Genomic DNA, 17,111 nt, shown 5'->3' with positions numbered 1-17,111 from the left:
CAAAGACTCCAAAGAGGGTTTTTTTTCTTCCCCTAATCTTCTCTGTTCGTTTATTTTTATTTCCTTCTCTCCTTTTATCATGTATACTAGATACTAATGTGTAATCATGTATACTATTGTGTTATCTATAAGGGGCCTGACTCATTGGTCCTACAGTCTTGCGGAGAGATTTACTTTTTATTTTTTCGAGGTCAGGCACCGGCTCCATCCCGGAGTTTCTGTGGGTCACACAGGCTTATCAGGCTGGCTCGGATAACCTTGTCGCCTTTCCTCTGTTTCTCTCCAGCTTTCAGAAGGGGCGTCCACAGGCGCACTCCCCTATTGGGTGTCGGGGTCACACGTCCCTCAGCGAGAGTCAACCTGGAGTGTGGCTCAGCCCCTCCGTTGGTTTTACAAGACTGCGGACCGGTTTAGGGCTCAACCAGGCTCAGGCTTTTATCTACAAGTTTATTATCCTTCAGGCTGGAGGATTTAGATACTGTATCCAGATGTACTATTACCCCCTGATACTATATCGTACCTGTCCCTGTTTACCTAAACAGGCGCCTATCTCACCTGAGCTAGGTCTTGGTGGACACGGTATCAAATGTTTCTTACTGTTTCTTGATACTGTACCGTTCCCTGAGACTCTGCATTTTACAAACGATACTGTATATCCCTATATACTGTTAAACAAAATACTGTACCGTACCTCGTTCCTATCTTTTCTAAGATAGACGCGTCACTCTTTACACGTGTTAACCCCCCCCCCCCATGCAGAAGGACCCTTGTCTCCTTAATCTGGTCGTTAAATTTGGTAAGCTTTTAGAAGCAGCTCTTACCGGCGCAGATAATGGGTGTCTCAGCACCAATCTCCTCACAGAAATATTTATACTAAAGCAAAATATTGCTGACCTCTTAGTGGCCTCTTTTCTGTTGGGAATCCAGATCTGGGCCCACCCAGCATCAATGCAGCTTGATTTTTTCAATCCTTACTAACTTGGCGTCACAAACAGGATTAGTTTAATTCTTGGCTCCTCCTGGCAAACAATGACAGTGTCCCTGAGCAAGACCCTGAACTCCCCAATGCTCCCAATGAGCAGTTGTTATCTTGCATAGTTGATGTGTCATCGGTGTGTGTGTGTGTGTGTGTGTGGGTGTGTGTGTGTGAATTATTTAATTGTAACGTGCTTTGAGTGGCTGTTGCAGCTAGAAAGGTGCTATATAAAATGCAACTTGATTGATTGATTGATTGACAGTACAAGGCTGTTTCATGCCATAAGCAATCATCAGCTGTCAATAAAGCTACTTGGGAAAGAACATACCATTTACTGCCTCATCATGCACATCATGTGCACAACGTCCAATGGGGAAGGGAGAGGTGTGACATTCAAAAATTCAAAAACACGTGATCGCTAACGGTCCAATGGGGGAGGGTTAGTATTTGTCTATTGGCATGATTTATTTATAATTACAAAATAGGTGCTTACTGCAATTGCTGGCCAATTCATTCCTGTTATTCAATGTGGACATTTCTGGTTTGCAAATGATAAAATATTTTTCAGTTAGATATAGATTGCACATTTTACTACTGGTTGAATATGCTTTGTTCTTTGACAGGATTTTCCAGGTGGTTGAATAATTAATGTTTCTGTCCGCCAATGATCAAATATAGCGGCTGTTATCTTAGCTGTTATCTTAATATTCCGCTTCTCATTTGTTGAGCACTTTTATCAACCGTATTGACTGTTTCTGAAAAAAAATGCATTATAGTATATACTATATATATATAGATATATATATATATATATATATAGATATATATATATAGATATATAGATATATAGATAGAAAAACACGGGTGAATTAGGTACACTGCTTAGTTAGCTATCTATACATTATAGAATGGCAATTACAGACAAGCAATACGACAGCAGACAGTTTTACTGTTTACTAGGACAAATGCTGAAGTACCCAGGGTGCTATGGGTTTTTCAAGGTTACATTTTTGGCATGGATACCATTTTAGGAAAAGGTTTTCACACTGTACACATGCAATAGTAGCGATTTTATAAAGACCCTCAGCGCTTTGGCCAAATTTAGCCGCAATCTTTATCACAACCATATCCAAAATTCTTGTTTCATTAGCTATCCACTCACCATCTCTCTGCCCTGCTGGTAATTCACCTTTAGACAGGAATTTGCTCATTTTCTTAAGGATCTTCTTGTTTGATTTGGTTGGCTGAAAGTTCAAGGCATGGCATCTTCACAACAAAAACAAAGAGGTGGCTTGGTTAGAAGAAAATGGTGTGGACCTGTTTCAAGTTCTTTGGTTTGGGAGGGGGTTGGGGGTACTGGTATAATTTACTTAGCTCAGTTATTAAACAACAAAGGCTCACCAAGTTTCACATTATATTTCATGATTTTCTCAGCTAAGCAGCATTTAACTGTGAAGATTGTTTTTGCTAAAAGAAAAAAAATAGACGTTTACCTGATGGTGTACTGTGGACAGCATGTCTTGTTCATTATTGGCTTATAGACATATTTCCCACTTCTGTAAAGAACAGAGGTGAGTGAAATATATTTTGAAATTTACAAGGAACGTAAAAATACAATATAATGTCTTTTGGTGTTCCCTTAAATGGACCCACTCTAGCAGAAGTAGTTATGGACATGATATGTTGCCAAATGGAACAGAATTTACAGGGCCATTGCACAAAGGAGTAGCTTCTTACCTTCTCCATCCTCGGTCTACGAGGTCCTGGTAGTCTTGCACCGTCATGGTATGGGACCACATCCCTGTAAAAGAAAGAGGGAATATCAGGGATTTTAAGGGGGGTTGCTTGTTTAGCAAGCCAGCTGACATTCAGTTAAACATGAAGTTGAACATTTTTAAAGTCACAATGAGAAACAAATATATCATCGGTTTCTGTGAGGAAAGCTGTGTACCATCAGGCACCAGGGATAGTTACAACAACGACAAACCCTGGTTTACAGCTAAACTCAGACAGCTTTGGTTGGAAAAGGAGGAAGCGTTTAGGAGTGGGGACAAGGTCTGGTTTAAAGAGTCTAAATACAGGTTTAGCAATGTGGTGAGAGATGCTAAATTACTGTACTCTGAGAGACTCCAACAGCAGTTCTCAGAAAAGAACTCAGCCTCTGTCTGAAAGGGCCTCAGACAGATCACCAACTACAAACCAAAGGTCCCCCCACTCCACAAATGATTTGCACCTGGCCAATGATCTGAATGAGTTCTACTGCCGATTTGAAAGACAATGGGACAGTCCTGTCACCATCCCCCTTGACTCCATCTACCAACTCCTGACCACCAGCTCCTCCTCCCCTGCCTCAGCAGTTGCCCGGGCCTCTCCAAAACTGCCCACCTTAGAAGCCCCTTCCTCCGCTACCAAAAAGAAAACTCTCTCTATCCTGGAGAGGAACATTAACAAGCTGTTCAAGAGACAGAACCCACACAAAGCTGCTGGACCAGATTCTGTCTCTCCCTCCACCCTGAAACACTGTGCTGATCAGCTGTCTCCAGTGTTCACAGACATGAAGTTCACAGACTGGAGCTGTGCCCGAACAGGTAACACCGAGGGTGGTCAGACAGGACGTGGAAGCAAGGCAGGCTAAGCTAACTGCTAGCTCATGCAGACTGGCAGTTCCGATAACACCGAGGGCGGTCTGGCGGCAGCCTCGCCTAGCCTTGACTGTGTTTTTAGTGTCGTCATGTGGAGTGTGGGTAGGTGTGTCGAAGGTGTCTGGCTGGGAGAGTTAGCGTTGGATCGGCTGAGGGAGCTTGGTCTGCTGCGTCCTGTAGGCCCAAGGACCATGGCCCTGACTAGAGCTGCGCCCGAAGAGGAAACACTGAGGGCGGTCTGACAGGACACAGAAGCGGGGCAGGCTAAGCTAACTGCTAGCCCATGCAGACCGGGAGTTCTGACAGTCATCCTGGCTGGCGTTTGTTCTCCTGGACAGAGATTTTTTTTTAAAGTTTAGATATATGTGTTAGTTTGGATACATAAGTTCGTGTAGTTTTTGGATATGTGTTTTTGTCTTTGTGTTGCACTGCTGTGGGCTGGGGAAATGATGTTTCGTTTCATTTCATGTACACAAGTGCATGAAATTAAATGACAAATAAAGTGTGTCTGATTCTGACATGTTTAACACCTCATTGGAGATATGCCATGTACCAGCCTGCTTTACGACCTCCACCATCATCCCTGTTTCCAAAAAATCAAGGACCACAGGACTCAATGACTACAGACCTGTCTCCCTGACCTCTGCGATAATGAAGACTTTTGAGTGCATTGTTCTGTCCCACCTTAAAACTATCACTGACCCACACCTGGACTCCTTGCAGTTCACCTACAGAGCCAATAAGTCTGTGGATGATGCAGTAAACATGGCGCTCCACTTTATCCTCCATCCCCTGGACTCTTCAGGAACCTATGCCAGGATTCTGTTTGTGGATTTCAGCTCTGCCTTCAACACCATCATCCTGGAACTGCTGCAATACAAGCTCTTCCAGTTGCACATGCTTGTCTCCACCTGCAGGTGGCCCATCGACTTCCTGACAGGAAGCCCCATATGAAGGTGGGGACACACGTCTCTGACTCCCAGACCATCAGCACCAGTTCCCCTCAAGGCTGTGTCCTTTCCGCTCTACTCCTCTCCCTGTATACGAACAGCTGCACTTCCAGTCACCAGTCAGTCAAGCCCCTGTAGTTTGCTGATGACACCACCCTTATTTGGGCTCATTCCTGGTGGGGATGAGTCTGCCTACAGGTGGAAGATTGACCATCTGGTGTCCCGGTGGGGCCAAAAGAACTTAGAGCTCAATGCTCTAAAAACAGTTGAGATGGTTGTGGACTTCAGAAAGTACCCAGCCCCGCCCACCCCCATCACCCTATGTGGCTCCCCAGTCAATACTGTGGAATCCTTCCACTTCCTGGGCACCGTCATCAACCAGGACCTCAAGTGGGAGCTGAACATCAGCTCCCTAGACAAGAAGGCACAGCAGAGGATACACTTCCTGTGGCAGCTGAAAAAGTTCAACCTGCCAAAGCCAATGATGGTGCACTTTTACACTGCCATCACTGAGTCCATCGTCACCTCTTCCATTACTATCTGGTACACTGCTGACATTGCCAAGGACAAGGGCAGACTGCAGCATATCATTCGCTCTGCTGAGAAGGTGACTGGCTGTAAACTGCCATCCTTCCATGACCTGTACACCTCCAGGACACTGAGGCAAGCAGGAAAGATCATGGCTGACCCTTCCCACCCAGGCCACAGTCTTTTAAAACACTCCCCTCTGGCAAAAGGCTAAGGTCTATAAAAACCAGAACCTCACGCCACAAAAACAGCTTCTTCCGTACAGCAGTAGGCCTTTTTAACAAGCCCCCAGACACCCACAGATCCTGACATCCACCCATCCCCTAACACCTTTTATCTTCCCTACTGTGCTCTCTGTATATGAACACCCTGCATAAAACCTGCACACACCCAGTGCCGGGCATCAGAGTCTGCCACATGGCCTCATGTTCAACTCTGAACCGGTGTTGATTGCATCTTATTGCATCTTACTTTCATTTTTAATTTAATTTGATCTTGTATATATATTTTATCTATTATTCTTTTTAACTTTTATCTTTACTATTTACTGTTGATTTTTCCCTCTTCCACCAACATACCAAGACAAATTCCTTGTAGGTTCTTGTACTTGGCTATAAATCTGATTCTGATATATATGATGGGACATTTATATTACATGCCTTACATTTTTAACTATCTTAATATCAGTATTACTTGCTTTCATGTTATACACAAACACAGAAGGTATAGCTCTTTGTATGTCTAGATTTCTTAATTTAATGAGACTGTGTGTTATGTTCTGCAACAAGGCATTTAAAAAGTTTGTGACAAATAGGTTTTGAACATAAATAAAATTTGAAAATAAATAAAAGACTTCAAGAAAATATTGGCACTAACCAGAGCAGCCTGGGTCCAACTTGCCAGAATAAAGAATGTTTAAACTCATGACCTTCTCTTCCAAACCTGTACACACAGTGGGTGCAAGCCTCCTAAATCGGTCTCTCTTTGATGCAAGTGGTATCATTTTCTATCTAGGGTCCTAGTCAAACAGGGGCAAACCGACTGCATACTAATTCAGAAAACAATGTTTTGCTTCTCTGACAGCAAGTCCTGTGTCCCAAGAAGACATGTTCTCAGAGTCTGTGATGACAGCAAAGCAACCCCATTGATGGCAAGTACTGTATATACTGTACATTGTACGTATACTGGTAAACTGTCATGTCCATCTACCCCAGGCATGTATGTAAGTAACCTACTACGACTACTTTCGGCTGCTCCCATTAGGGATCGCCACAGCGAATCATCCGTTTCAATTTCTTCCTGTCTTCTGCATCTTCCTCTGTCACACCAGCCACCTGCATGTCCTCTCTCACCACATCCATAGACCTCTTTCCCTCTTCCCTGGCAGCTCCATATTCAGCACCCTTTTCCCAATATACCCAGCATCTCTCCTCCACACATGTCCAAGCCATCTCAATCTTGCCTCTCTTGCTTTGTCTCCAAACCGTCTTACCTGAGCTGTCCCTCTAATATACTCATTCCTAATGCTGTCCTTCTTCGTCACTCCCAATGAAAATCGTAACCTGCTAACATTCATTTCAGCATCTCTGATATATTCTCTGCACCACTGCACTTCATCGCCTCTTATTTCTTTTGCCTTGATATAGTACTTGTGTATTTATCTGAAGACTGTTGTGTTGTTATTCTATGTTACGTACACTGTGAGAGCCATGAAGCCGGAGTAAAATTCCATGTGTGTAAAAACTTACATGGCCAATAAACCTGATTTTGAAGTACTAAATGGTACATGATTAGAGCTGCTCCTTTCCACCAGTTTCAGCTAAGGGAGCCTGGGTCTACTTTAGTCGCCAGCTACAACAGGACAGAAAATACAAAATGTTTATGAGTTAGGCTGTATACTTAAACAAAATTTGATAAAACTCGCAGTACTGTGAATTATTAATAAGGGAGGACATTCTCTTGAAGGCCTTATCTGTAATACAAATGCAAAGGGAAAGAAGATGACATCAAAACCTAGTCTATGACTGGACTGTGTATGGTCAATGTTCAAAATTGTGGCCAATTTGTTACAGGGTGTTAGTGTCTATAATGTGAATTCCTGGACATTAAATGTTCATCTGCAATTTTCTGTAGTGGTCCCAGTAATATTTGTTGTTAAAGTGTACTGAAGTAGCATATCACATGACAAGGTTAAGCTACATTTGAGTAAAAAAAAAAAGTTATAAATGCAGTTGCAAGAACAATACTTTCCACTCATATCTTGGGATGTTTGATCTGAAAGATAATTTAATTGTAGTTATAACTATTCTAATTATCTGTTAACTGCCCCTCCTCTTTCATCTGTTTCTAACTTTGGATGTCTTGTTTTTCTATGACTCGCTTCATATTGACAGGCGAATGCACCAAGTATGGATTACGCGGCTTTTGCAGCCACTACTACTACCACTTTCAGCTGCTCCCATTAGGGGTCGCCACAGTGGATCAGCCACTAAACCTGCACAAATTGTCAAAGCACCCACAAAGAGTGAAATGCACCCCTAACTGTGCTGCCAAGCAAATAGCTTCTTAGTGCTATATCACTTAACTGAGGCTGAAATTATTCGCAGATACAGGTTGCCAGGTCTAACAATTTTTGTTATACTTGATCAATCAATCAATCAAGTTGAATTTTATATAGTGCTTTTCTAGCTGCAACAGCCACTCAAAGCGCTTTACATTTCTGATCAAATCAGAATTTCAGACACCTGTTATAATAGAACTGTGAGGGCAATCATATTTGATGTTTGCTTACTTTTAATCTGTCACCATGTATGACCTACACCATGTTTAGTTTTATTTTACATTGCTTAGATAGATGCTTAAAGTCCAGGTGTAATAGAACAAAGGTCGTCTTATAAGGCATCTTCTCCAGGTGCACAAATAAAGGCCTATTGTTGACTGTTGGTTGATAGCAGAGGAATGTATGGGAGACTCAATGAGTGTAGCAAATCTATACACAGTCATTTGAGAAATGGCATTGGTGGGATGAGAGCTGGAAAATGAGATAAAGAGGGGAAGAACAGACAACTGCCCTATAAGAGACACTGTACTGTACTGATTGGCACGCATTCAAGCAACTGGGCTTGGATGCGTCTGTTCATTGAACATATATTAAAATCGTGTGACAATACTCTTAAGAGATTTTTGTCTCGTTCCTTGTTTAATGTCAGAGTGGAATTAAATAATTGCCATGACAATTTGGGGGCTCGCCCGGGAAGCCTAACTCATATTCTTCTTTGACCCAATCTCTGCACGGAATCTGGCCGGCCAGTCTGGTGAAGGGATTGAAAAATCGCCTACGACCCAGGAAGTCTACCTCCCCTGAGGACAGCTAATAACCATCTCCCGGGGTTGAGAAGAGACGGTTGTGCAATTGTGGGGAAAGGAATTGTGTAATATGTTTTTTTTATCTAAATGAGGATACAGTATTGAAGACCACGTGATGACATCAAGGATGACATTGAACCTGCCTACTGTGTTCTTGGCACAAAGCCACCATTTATACTTTGCCACATGGATAATTGCAATCAGACGCAAAACAAGGGAAAATGTACTAGGCTTCAAAACTAAATGGGTGTGTTTGCGCTGTAATATCATTCGTGCAATATCTTTTGTGAATCAAACCTTGAGGCAGGGCAGGTAGAGGTTGCAAGTGATGCACAATTCAAGGTGCTATCAGCAGCCGCAATCCATTCTTTGTGAATTCACCAGTGACTGTTTTGTCAGAATGATTGTTATTTGGGCTGCTTTCATTGTGAGCTCATGCCCTCATGCCTCTAGGCGAACGGAGAACTGTTTTCTCTCCTACTCTGCTCTATGCTGGACTGTTACAGTGCATAACCAGAAGTGTAAAGAGCAGCAAAATATTCCGTTCTTAGTGTTTCAGTAGTATCCTTGAGCAGCAATATCATATTCTTTTTGTTAGTATGCTGTGCCGATTCATTTTAAAAGAGCAACAGCCAACAGGGAAACTCCCACGTCCATGTTTACAATTGCTCACCTGATCCAGCAGCCCAATTGTGTCAAACTGGTCACTCAAGTCAGTAACTCTAAACATGATCACTCAGTCAGTCAGTAAGGGACTGTCGCGTTTGTAGGGTTGGCTCACTCCAGCCAAAAATTACTCACTGATTAAAAGCCAAAATATTGAATCCACCGTTTAATCCACAAACGGAAGAGCTTAATACAAAGGATATCAATTTAAAATCGGGAAACAAGACATGCACATTTTTTGTTTGTAATTTAATGTAATCCAAGGTTTGCATACGCCAGAATAAAACAGACTTCGTACTTTAGTTTGAGATAAATAGGATAAGAAGTTAAAATGCGGAATAAAAAGTATTACATCTCACAGAAGTGCTACAAAAAGGAGGATTACTAACCATCTAAAACGTTCTATAAGTTACGACTGCACTTTTTCCAAACCGATTTATGTTATCTGGATTAGACCACAAGGGTAAGGTAATTGCTGCTGTTGTATTGGAAGCCCAGCAGAGTTATTTTAGAGTCAGTCCACAGGAACACCTGCCTGTCACACACACCTGATCCATTCAGGCGTGAAGCAGGTACTGTATAGGAACACACACGTGGTACAAATACAAAAGGGAGTGCTGATGTTGTGGCGGTGTTGTGTTCCGTTTGCTTTGCAACGTAGGCTGTGTAGTGTGGTGATGTTACCATAGCTACTGCTGTTTTTCTTAAGCACCTCATACAGCAGAATGTAAGACAACTACAGTAACAGTACATCTTATAATCACAAAATAGAAAAAGCCTGCAGACCCAACTTTCATCAAATGTCATCTTGCAAAAAAAATGCAGGACAGAAACCAACCATTGGAACTGAGAGGAAATTATATGCTGAAAAATGTTTTAAAATGAACTCACATCTGCAAGTTTTCTATTCCTTTAACAAAATTCCCTTCAATCTTAGTGGCTAAAGGAGGGGCTTTAACTGCTACGCTATCAATTCTACTGCACTTTTGCCCTGCCCTGCATCTACGACAAGGAACCTCTGGCCTTTTTGATGCTGACCTCCAACAAGGATTACACAGGCCAACAGTCTGTCTTCATTCCTTTCCTGTACCCCGCCTGCCCCTGAGGTTACATATGCGGATTACCACTTTCACTGTAGATTAGACAAGCACACATGCCTGTTGGCTCTGGGCCACCACACTCATTGACTGCCTGAGAAGCTGCCTGAACCATAGTCACCCCTCCTCATCCCTGGCGACAGCACAACCACCCCTTTCCATCTTCTTATATCTTTTTATAGCTCTCTATCAAAGGCAAGACTTCTAGTAACAGGAAGTCCCATGACTATAGTTAAAACTAGCCAGAATAAATAGCTCAGTGGCAGGTGTTTTAAGAGCACGACTCTGGTTGTTTAACAACCATTACTTTCAGGTGAATTTATATAGGCTTTTATCAAACAACAAAATCCCTATACAAAACATTAACCATTAAGTAGTATAAAAAGCAAGAGAAAACAGATGCGTCATGAGCCTTCTTAAAAAAAAAAAATAGTACCTGGTTCTGATAACATGTCAAGTGGCGTGGCTGTCTGAAAACTGTAAAGCATGACAGGCTACCATTTACCTCTTAGTAACCCTTATTCAAATAAAATAACCCTTAAATAAATGTACAAATTTTATCAGGCAGAACTTTCAGTACCTTTAGCGTACAAAGCATTGGTGATACTCTTGCTCTGAGAGACAGCTAGTTTACTTCACGTTACATTCACTTTGGTCAGCATAGATAAAGCTGAGAACATGGATTATGGCGGGACTTTTAAGCCTTGAGACAACTGAGACAGATTTTGTGTATGAGGGGGAATAATATGATAAACTTAGTTAGATAAACTTGACACTTTCATGTTGGCTCAAAAGTGTCGAGAACTGCAATACTGCTTCAGTTTTCAGGCTTAGTGGTGTCTCTTGTGTATGTGGAATGGTCCACCACTAACAGTACATCCAGTAGACAACAGACCAGTCAAAAAATATCTCATTAATGATTAAGTTCAAAGGTGGCAGAGTGAAGGTGGGATCATGCTTCTGTGGAGGTATATGGAGGTTGCATTGGAAGTTATAAATGCAAGTTTTGACAACATTTTGGGTGCAAATTCAGGAGGCTCATCTCCCTACACAGCATGGAGACCCATTCGCAGAAAGAGCAAGCTCAAATCCATCAGAAGCATGAAATCTCTGCAATTAAAGTGAGGGTCGGTGCGCGCTGGCTGAAGTGGGATCCCAACCCCTCGGGTGCCGAGCACACCACTGGCGCATCATGCCTGCACCATCGGGGTAGTGGCATGTGAGTGCTTGTGATAGGACTAGAGATCCACGATCCACTTTTGTTCAGTTCCAATCCAATTCTGATACCTGAATCTGAATTTGGATATCTGCTGATACCAATACTGACCAATACCGATACCAGAGCTCTTTTTTTCTTGAATATTATTATTATCATTTTGGAATATTATGGATTATTATCATTATGGATGCAAGGATGAGTAAGAGCAAGGATCTCCTTCCAGTGAGAAACAAGGGATTGTAACATCATCTGCCTTACAGAGACTTGCTTGCCGGGAGAAATCACAGACCACACAATCTTTCTAACGGAATTTTCCATGTTTCGAGCGGACAGGTCGAAAGAACTCTCCGGTGGGAAAAGCCAGGGAGGGGGTGTATGTTTCATGATCATTAATGCTTGGTGTGACCCTAGGAGCATACATTCTCTCAAGTCTATCTGTTCCCCGGACCTGGAATATCTCTCGCTCCTGTGTCAGCCATTCTGGCTGTCCAGCGAGTTCACAGCTGTTGCTGTGATAGCTGTGTACATCCCACCTGATGCCAACTCGGACCTGACACTGTACAGTACAATCAACAATGCGAAAAATATGCACCCAGAGGCTGCTTTCGTCATGGTTGGGGATTTCAACAAAGAGCCTCTGCGGAAAGTATTACCAAAATACTTACAGAATATCAATGTTAACACAAGGGGAGATTGCTTACTCGATCACTGCTATTCTCCTTTCCACAATGCCTACACACCCCTCCGCCACCCACCGTTCGGCAAATCGCATCACTCCTCCATCCTGCTCCTGCCCGCCTATAGGCAGAAGTTGAAGTGAGCGGCACCCACCGTGAGGATGATACATTATTGGTCTGACCAATCGGATGCCGTACTATAAGACTGTTTTGATTGAGTGGACTGGGACATGTTCTGTGATTCGTCGGATGACAGCATTGAAGAGTACAAGGAAGCAGTTATTGGATTCATGCGGAAGAGCATCAAGGAGCTGTTGCCCACTAAAACAGTCTGGGTGTATCCAAACCAGAAACCATGGATTAACAGTTCCGTTCGGTCTGCTCTTGCGGCATGAAACACCGCCTTCGCCACGGAAGACAAAGCAGGGAAGAAGAAAGCCTTCTAAGATTCCCGAAAATCAATCAAAGCAGCCAAATGAGAATACGACAAGAAGATTGAGGAACAACTAAGTGCTAATGACCCACGTAGCATGTGGCTGGGATTACACACTATTTTGGACTTCAAAGGGAGAAACCGCAGTGCAGCCAACGCCGCTGCCTCCCTCCCGGATGAACTTAATAGTTTTTACGTTCGGTTTGAGGTTTTTGACACCAACCTCCTGGGAGAAGCTCCCACCGCTGCCGATATGAACAGCGTGCTGGCCAATGCCAAGTCCGACGTGCGCAGGTCATTCATGCAAGTGAACACTTGCAAAGTGGCCGGCCTGGACAACATTCCAGGTCAGGTGATCAAAGCGTGCGCAACGCAGCTGGCTGGTGTCTTTACGGATATTTTCAACCTTTCCCTTTCCCTGTGTAGTCCCCTCCTGCTTTAAATCATCAGTCATTGTGCCGGTGCCAAAGAAGATCAAGGTAACATGCCTGAATGAGGCGTCCCGTTGCTCTCACTCCCATAGTGAATAAATGCTTTGAGAAGCTTGTTAAGGCGCTAATCTGTAGCATGTTACCGCCCACTCTAGACTACACTCCATACCGCCCTCACCCACCTGGAGAAAAGGAACTCCTATCTAAGAATGCTGTTTGTAGACTACAGCTCAGCATTCAACACTGTAGTCCCCTCCAGACTCTACACCAAGCTCAGGGACTTAGGACTCAACCCTAGCCTGTGCAGCTGGATCCTGAACTTCCTGTCAAGCTGACGCCAGGTGGTGAGGATGGGCTCCAACACCTCTGCCCCTCAACACAGGAGCCCCCCAGGGCTGCGTCCTGAGTCCCCTCCTCTACTCCCTGTACACCCATGACTGTGTGGACACATATAGCTCCAACTTGATGATAAAGTTCGCTGACGACACGACAGTGATGGGCCTGATCACCGACGATGACGAGACAGCATACAGGAGAGAGGTCAACAACCTAACAAAGTGGTGCCAGCAGAATAACCTCTCTCAGCGTTGACAAAACCAAGGAGCTGATTGTAGACTACAGGAAGAGAGGGGGGAGGCTGGACCCCATCACCATCAATGGGACTGCTGTGGAGAGAGTCAAGAGCTTCAAGTTCCTCAGTGTCCACATTACCGAGGACCTCACCTGGGATGAACACACCAGCCATGTGGTGAAAAAGACACAGCAAAGCCTCTTTCACCTCAGGCGACTGAAGAAGTTCAGCCCTCAAAGGCCCAAGATTCTACAGGCCTTCTACAGAGGCCCAACTGAGAGCGTCCTGACTGGACGCATCACCGCCTGGCATGGGAACTGTACTGCCCACAACCGCAAAACGCTGCAGAGGGTTGTGCAGACAGCCCAGGACATCAGTGGATGTGACTTTCCTTCCATCCAGGACATATATAACAGACATTGTGTCAGCAAAGCCTGTAGGATTATCAAAGACCCAGCCACCCCAACTATGGACTGTTTCAGCTGCTACCATCAGGCAAGCGGTACCACAGCCTCAAAGCCCAGACCAGTAGGCTCCAAAACAGTTTTTCCCACCAAGCAACCAACCAACGAACATTAAAGACATTAAGCCTGTTGCCAGACTGACTGGTACTGACCTTATGGTCTACAGGACTTGCTACTGCTGCCCCCATTAGGGGTCACCACAGTGGATCATCACTTCACACACACACACACACACACACACGCACACACACACGCATAGCTCGGCATACACAAACACACAAACATGCAAACAACTACACACACATGCACATTTATTAAGGGATGGCCTACACACACAGCACCTTATATACACTGCACACTATTTATTATTGTTATTATTACTGATTTTTTTATTTTATTTTATTGTTATTTTATTGATATTGTTGCTGCAATGCTGAGGAGCCAATAATAAGAATTTTATCCTCTTATACTTGTATACTGGATGTAACAATAAAGGATCTTGAATCTTGTATTATTGTTGTTGTTGTTGTTGGTATGTGTAAGGTTACATGAGACTGTAATTAACCACACAGCACTTCTTATTAAAAAAGCAAAAAATATACAAAGATGCATTAAATCTATTCCAATGCAATTTATTTGAATTGTAATATAAGTAGGCTTCACATACAAACTGGTGTAGGAGTGCTAATTGCCATGGCAACGTCTTTAATGTGTTAATTGACTTTATTTCTTTACAAAAAGACCTATCCTGTAGTTATTTCATGTTACAATTCCAGAAAGATTTATATATTTTTATTTTTATTTTTTTTTTCGGTGAAAGACATAAAACAACATTGACTAAGTTGAGATCTGTAAAAGCAAATGGTTTGTTTTATGGTCACACAGGCACGAAATTAAAATTAAAATGAATTAAAATCATAGAAAGCTGAATCAGTTCATCGAGACACGTTTATTGACAGAAACGTTTCAGCACTCATCTAAATGACCGCTTCCTTCTCAACTGACTGCAGGGATACCATTTAGTTGTCAAGATATTGACAAATTAACTTCAAAAGGGCGTGGCTCAGCACACAAATAGACCAAAGTCTACAGCCGTCGGGCCAATCATCACATAACTTGCAGGATATGTCCACATAAGTACCTGAAACATACCTGGAAACTTTCATTCAAATCGACAACTAAGGGTCACTACAAATGCAAAAACAAATGAATATGGTATGGCATAACACAAATCAACCATAGATCAGAAAATGTTTGTCAAATCATTACAAAACTTGCAGGATATGTTTCATACCAATGTTGAATCACATGTATAAAACTATTTTGAACTCGCTCAATAGGGGGCGCCACCAGTTCCAAACACCTGAGTGGGCCTGCCGCAAATTTGGCCATAAAGCAATGGCAGTTTATGCAAACATCACCAAACTTGGTGGATATTTTTTATTAAGCTGTTGAAGCTTTCAACTTCTAATGCTCTGTGTTGGCTTGAACCCTGGAATCACCGCTTGTGGCTATATTTTTTTTTGCTTTTCCAGCCTTTGGTTTGACTGCACGAACAAATCCAGGGAGGTCATAAAAGTGACCCAAGACTGTTCCACTCAGGCAAACCAGGGAACAATTGTTACATGTCTGAATTAAGTGGAGCCTTTACTTCCCCAAACAACCAAACTAAGGGAAACACTCAACAGCTCTAAACAAGGAAGGTGTGAAAGCATCCTTAGTCCTACCAGCATGTTTTTAGATGCTTGCAATACTGAGCTGCCAAAGTAGCTAAGTGCAACAGCACACTTGATAGAATCCATGTACAGTGAATATCATGCTCTCCATTTCCCTATATCAATATGCATTTTCATTTTGACAGTGCATCACCTCTTCTTTTCTCACGTTGGTGTCAGTGATTTGAACAGCTCAGTTTAGCCCAAGTGTAGGAAGACGACACAACCCTCTTAAAAAAGATAAAATGGTCAGTTTTGTATGACATTTAATAATTCACCATGCGAACATAATAACACATATTGGAGATTTTATGTTGAAATCAAGTGTGATAACATATTATTCGACCACACTAACACTGCATTTCCCATTCCTTACACTCCTGCCTTGAGTTTCCTTTCCTGGAAACTGCAGCTGTAACCTTGTGACCTGCTACATAAGCCTCTTCTTCCTGTCTGTCTGTAAAAGGCCAAACACAGGAGACAGCTGCAGACTTGCTTGCGAATTGAAGGCAAGAGCCTGACTCCCCAGTTCAGCTCCTGTAAACTCGCAGCTTGCCTGAAAGGGGGAGCTATGTGGGAATCGGGGGTATACAGGCGTGTTATTCTGGGTTTTAAGTAACCGATGTGACTTAAAACAGTGCCTATTGCTCAAGTGAGAGGGGGTTATCCAACAGGAATCACATTCTCAGCTCAGGTTTAGTTACTTGTCTAGTTCATCCGGGCTAACTTTTTTCCCCACCACACTACACCTGTGTTAGTTGGATATCCACAACAGAACAGTTGAAAGGAGGCCAAGAATCGGCTAAAAAAAGGGGGGAAAATGGACCACCTAAATTTAGCTAATTTGGACAGCACCTTACTGACTAGCTATTTCTTCGTTGGACAACACGACCACCCAACCCTGAAGTTCAGTCAGTGTCGCGATCATCTAGATTTAAGAAAGGGCGATAGTGTTTTACGATTATTTAAAGCATTATTCGACTACCTAAGAGTCACGGTGACTGGATTTGGTGTAAACGCGTAACAGACATTAGCCTATCAGGACCACCGTTAGCCCTTTCGACCTAGCTATTTTCCAGTGACTACACGGCGCTCCATCATAGCAATGAGCTACTACCTAGCTAGCGTTCGTCGTTTCACTGTTACCCGTTTTCACTGGACTCACCATGAGAGAAGTTGCCCTTTTCATTTTTACAGTAACCACAACGGTAACCGTCATCCCCTCCGAAATATTCCACGATGGTGTACGAGCTGTTCCCTGCCATATTCTGCGTCGATCACAGCTGAGCTAGCCGGCGGCGGGAGGGGGCGGACTGCGTCGGGCGAACCTGTAGAAAACAACTTCCGGTTAAAATGAAGCTCCTACACTTCAAAAT

General features: G+C 43.2%; 1 protein-coding gene across 3 annotated transcripts in view; it reads right to left on the bottom strand.

The window, feature by feature from the left end:
* The window catches only part of LOC130122411 (arginyl-tRNA--protein transferase 1), a 76,486-nt gene extending 59,429 nt beyond the window's left edge, over positions 1 to 17,057 (bottom strand). For all 3 annotated transcript variants that reach the window (XM_056291312.1, XM_056291313.1, XM_056291314.1), the window contains exons 1-4: positions 16,901 to 17,057; positions 2,714 to 2,777; positions 2,470 to 2,532; positions 2,139 to 2,242 (exon numbers count right to left, since the gene is read on the bottom strand). In XM_056291312.1, the coding sequence (XP_056147287.1) occupies positions 2,139 to 2,242; positions 2,470 to 2,532; positions 2,714 to 2,777; positions 16,901 to 17,000 (331 nt within the window). In that variant the 5' untranslated portion in view covers positions 17,001 to 17,057. The remainder of the gene's footprint in view (positions 1 to 2,138; positions 2,243 to 2,469; positions 2,533 to 2,713; positions 2,778 to 16,900) is intronic.
* Between the last annotated feature and the right edge of the window lie 54 nt (positions 17,058 to 17,111).

This window comes from Lampris incognitus, chromosome 13 (assembly GCF_029633865.1).
Source record: "Lampris incognitus isolate fLamInc1 chromosome 13, fLamInc1.hap2, whole genome shotgun sequence".
Taxonomy (NCBI): Eukaryota; Metazoa; Chordata; class Actinopteri; order Lampriformes; family Lampridae; genus Lampris; species Lampris incognitus.
Note: the sequence above shows the minus strand (reverse complement) of the source record. Positions and strands in the feature narration are given on the sequence as shown.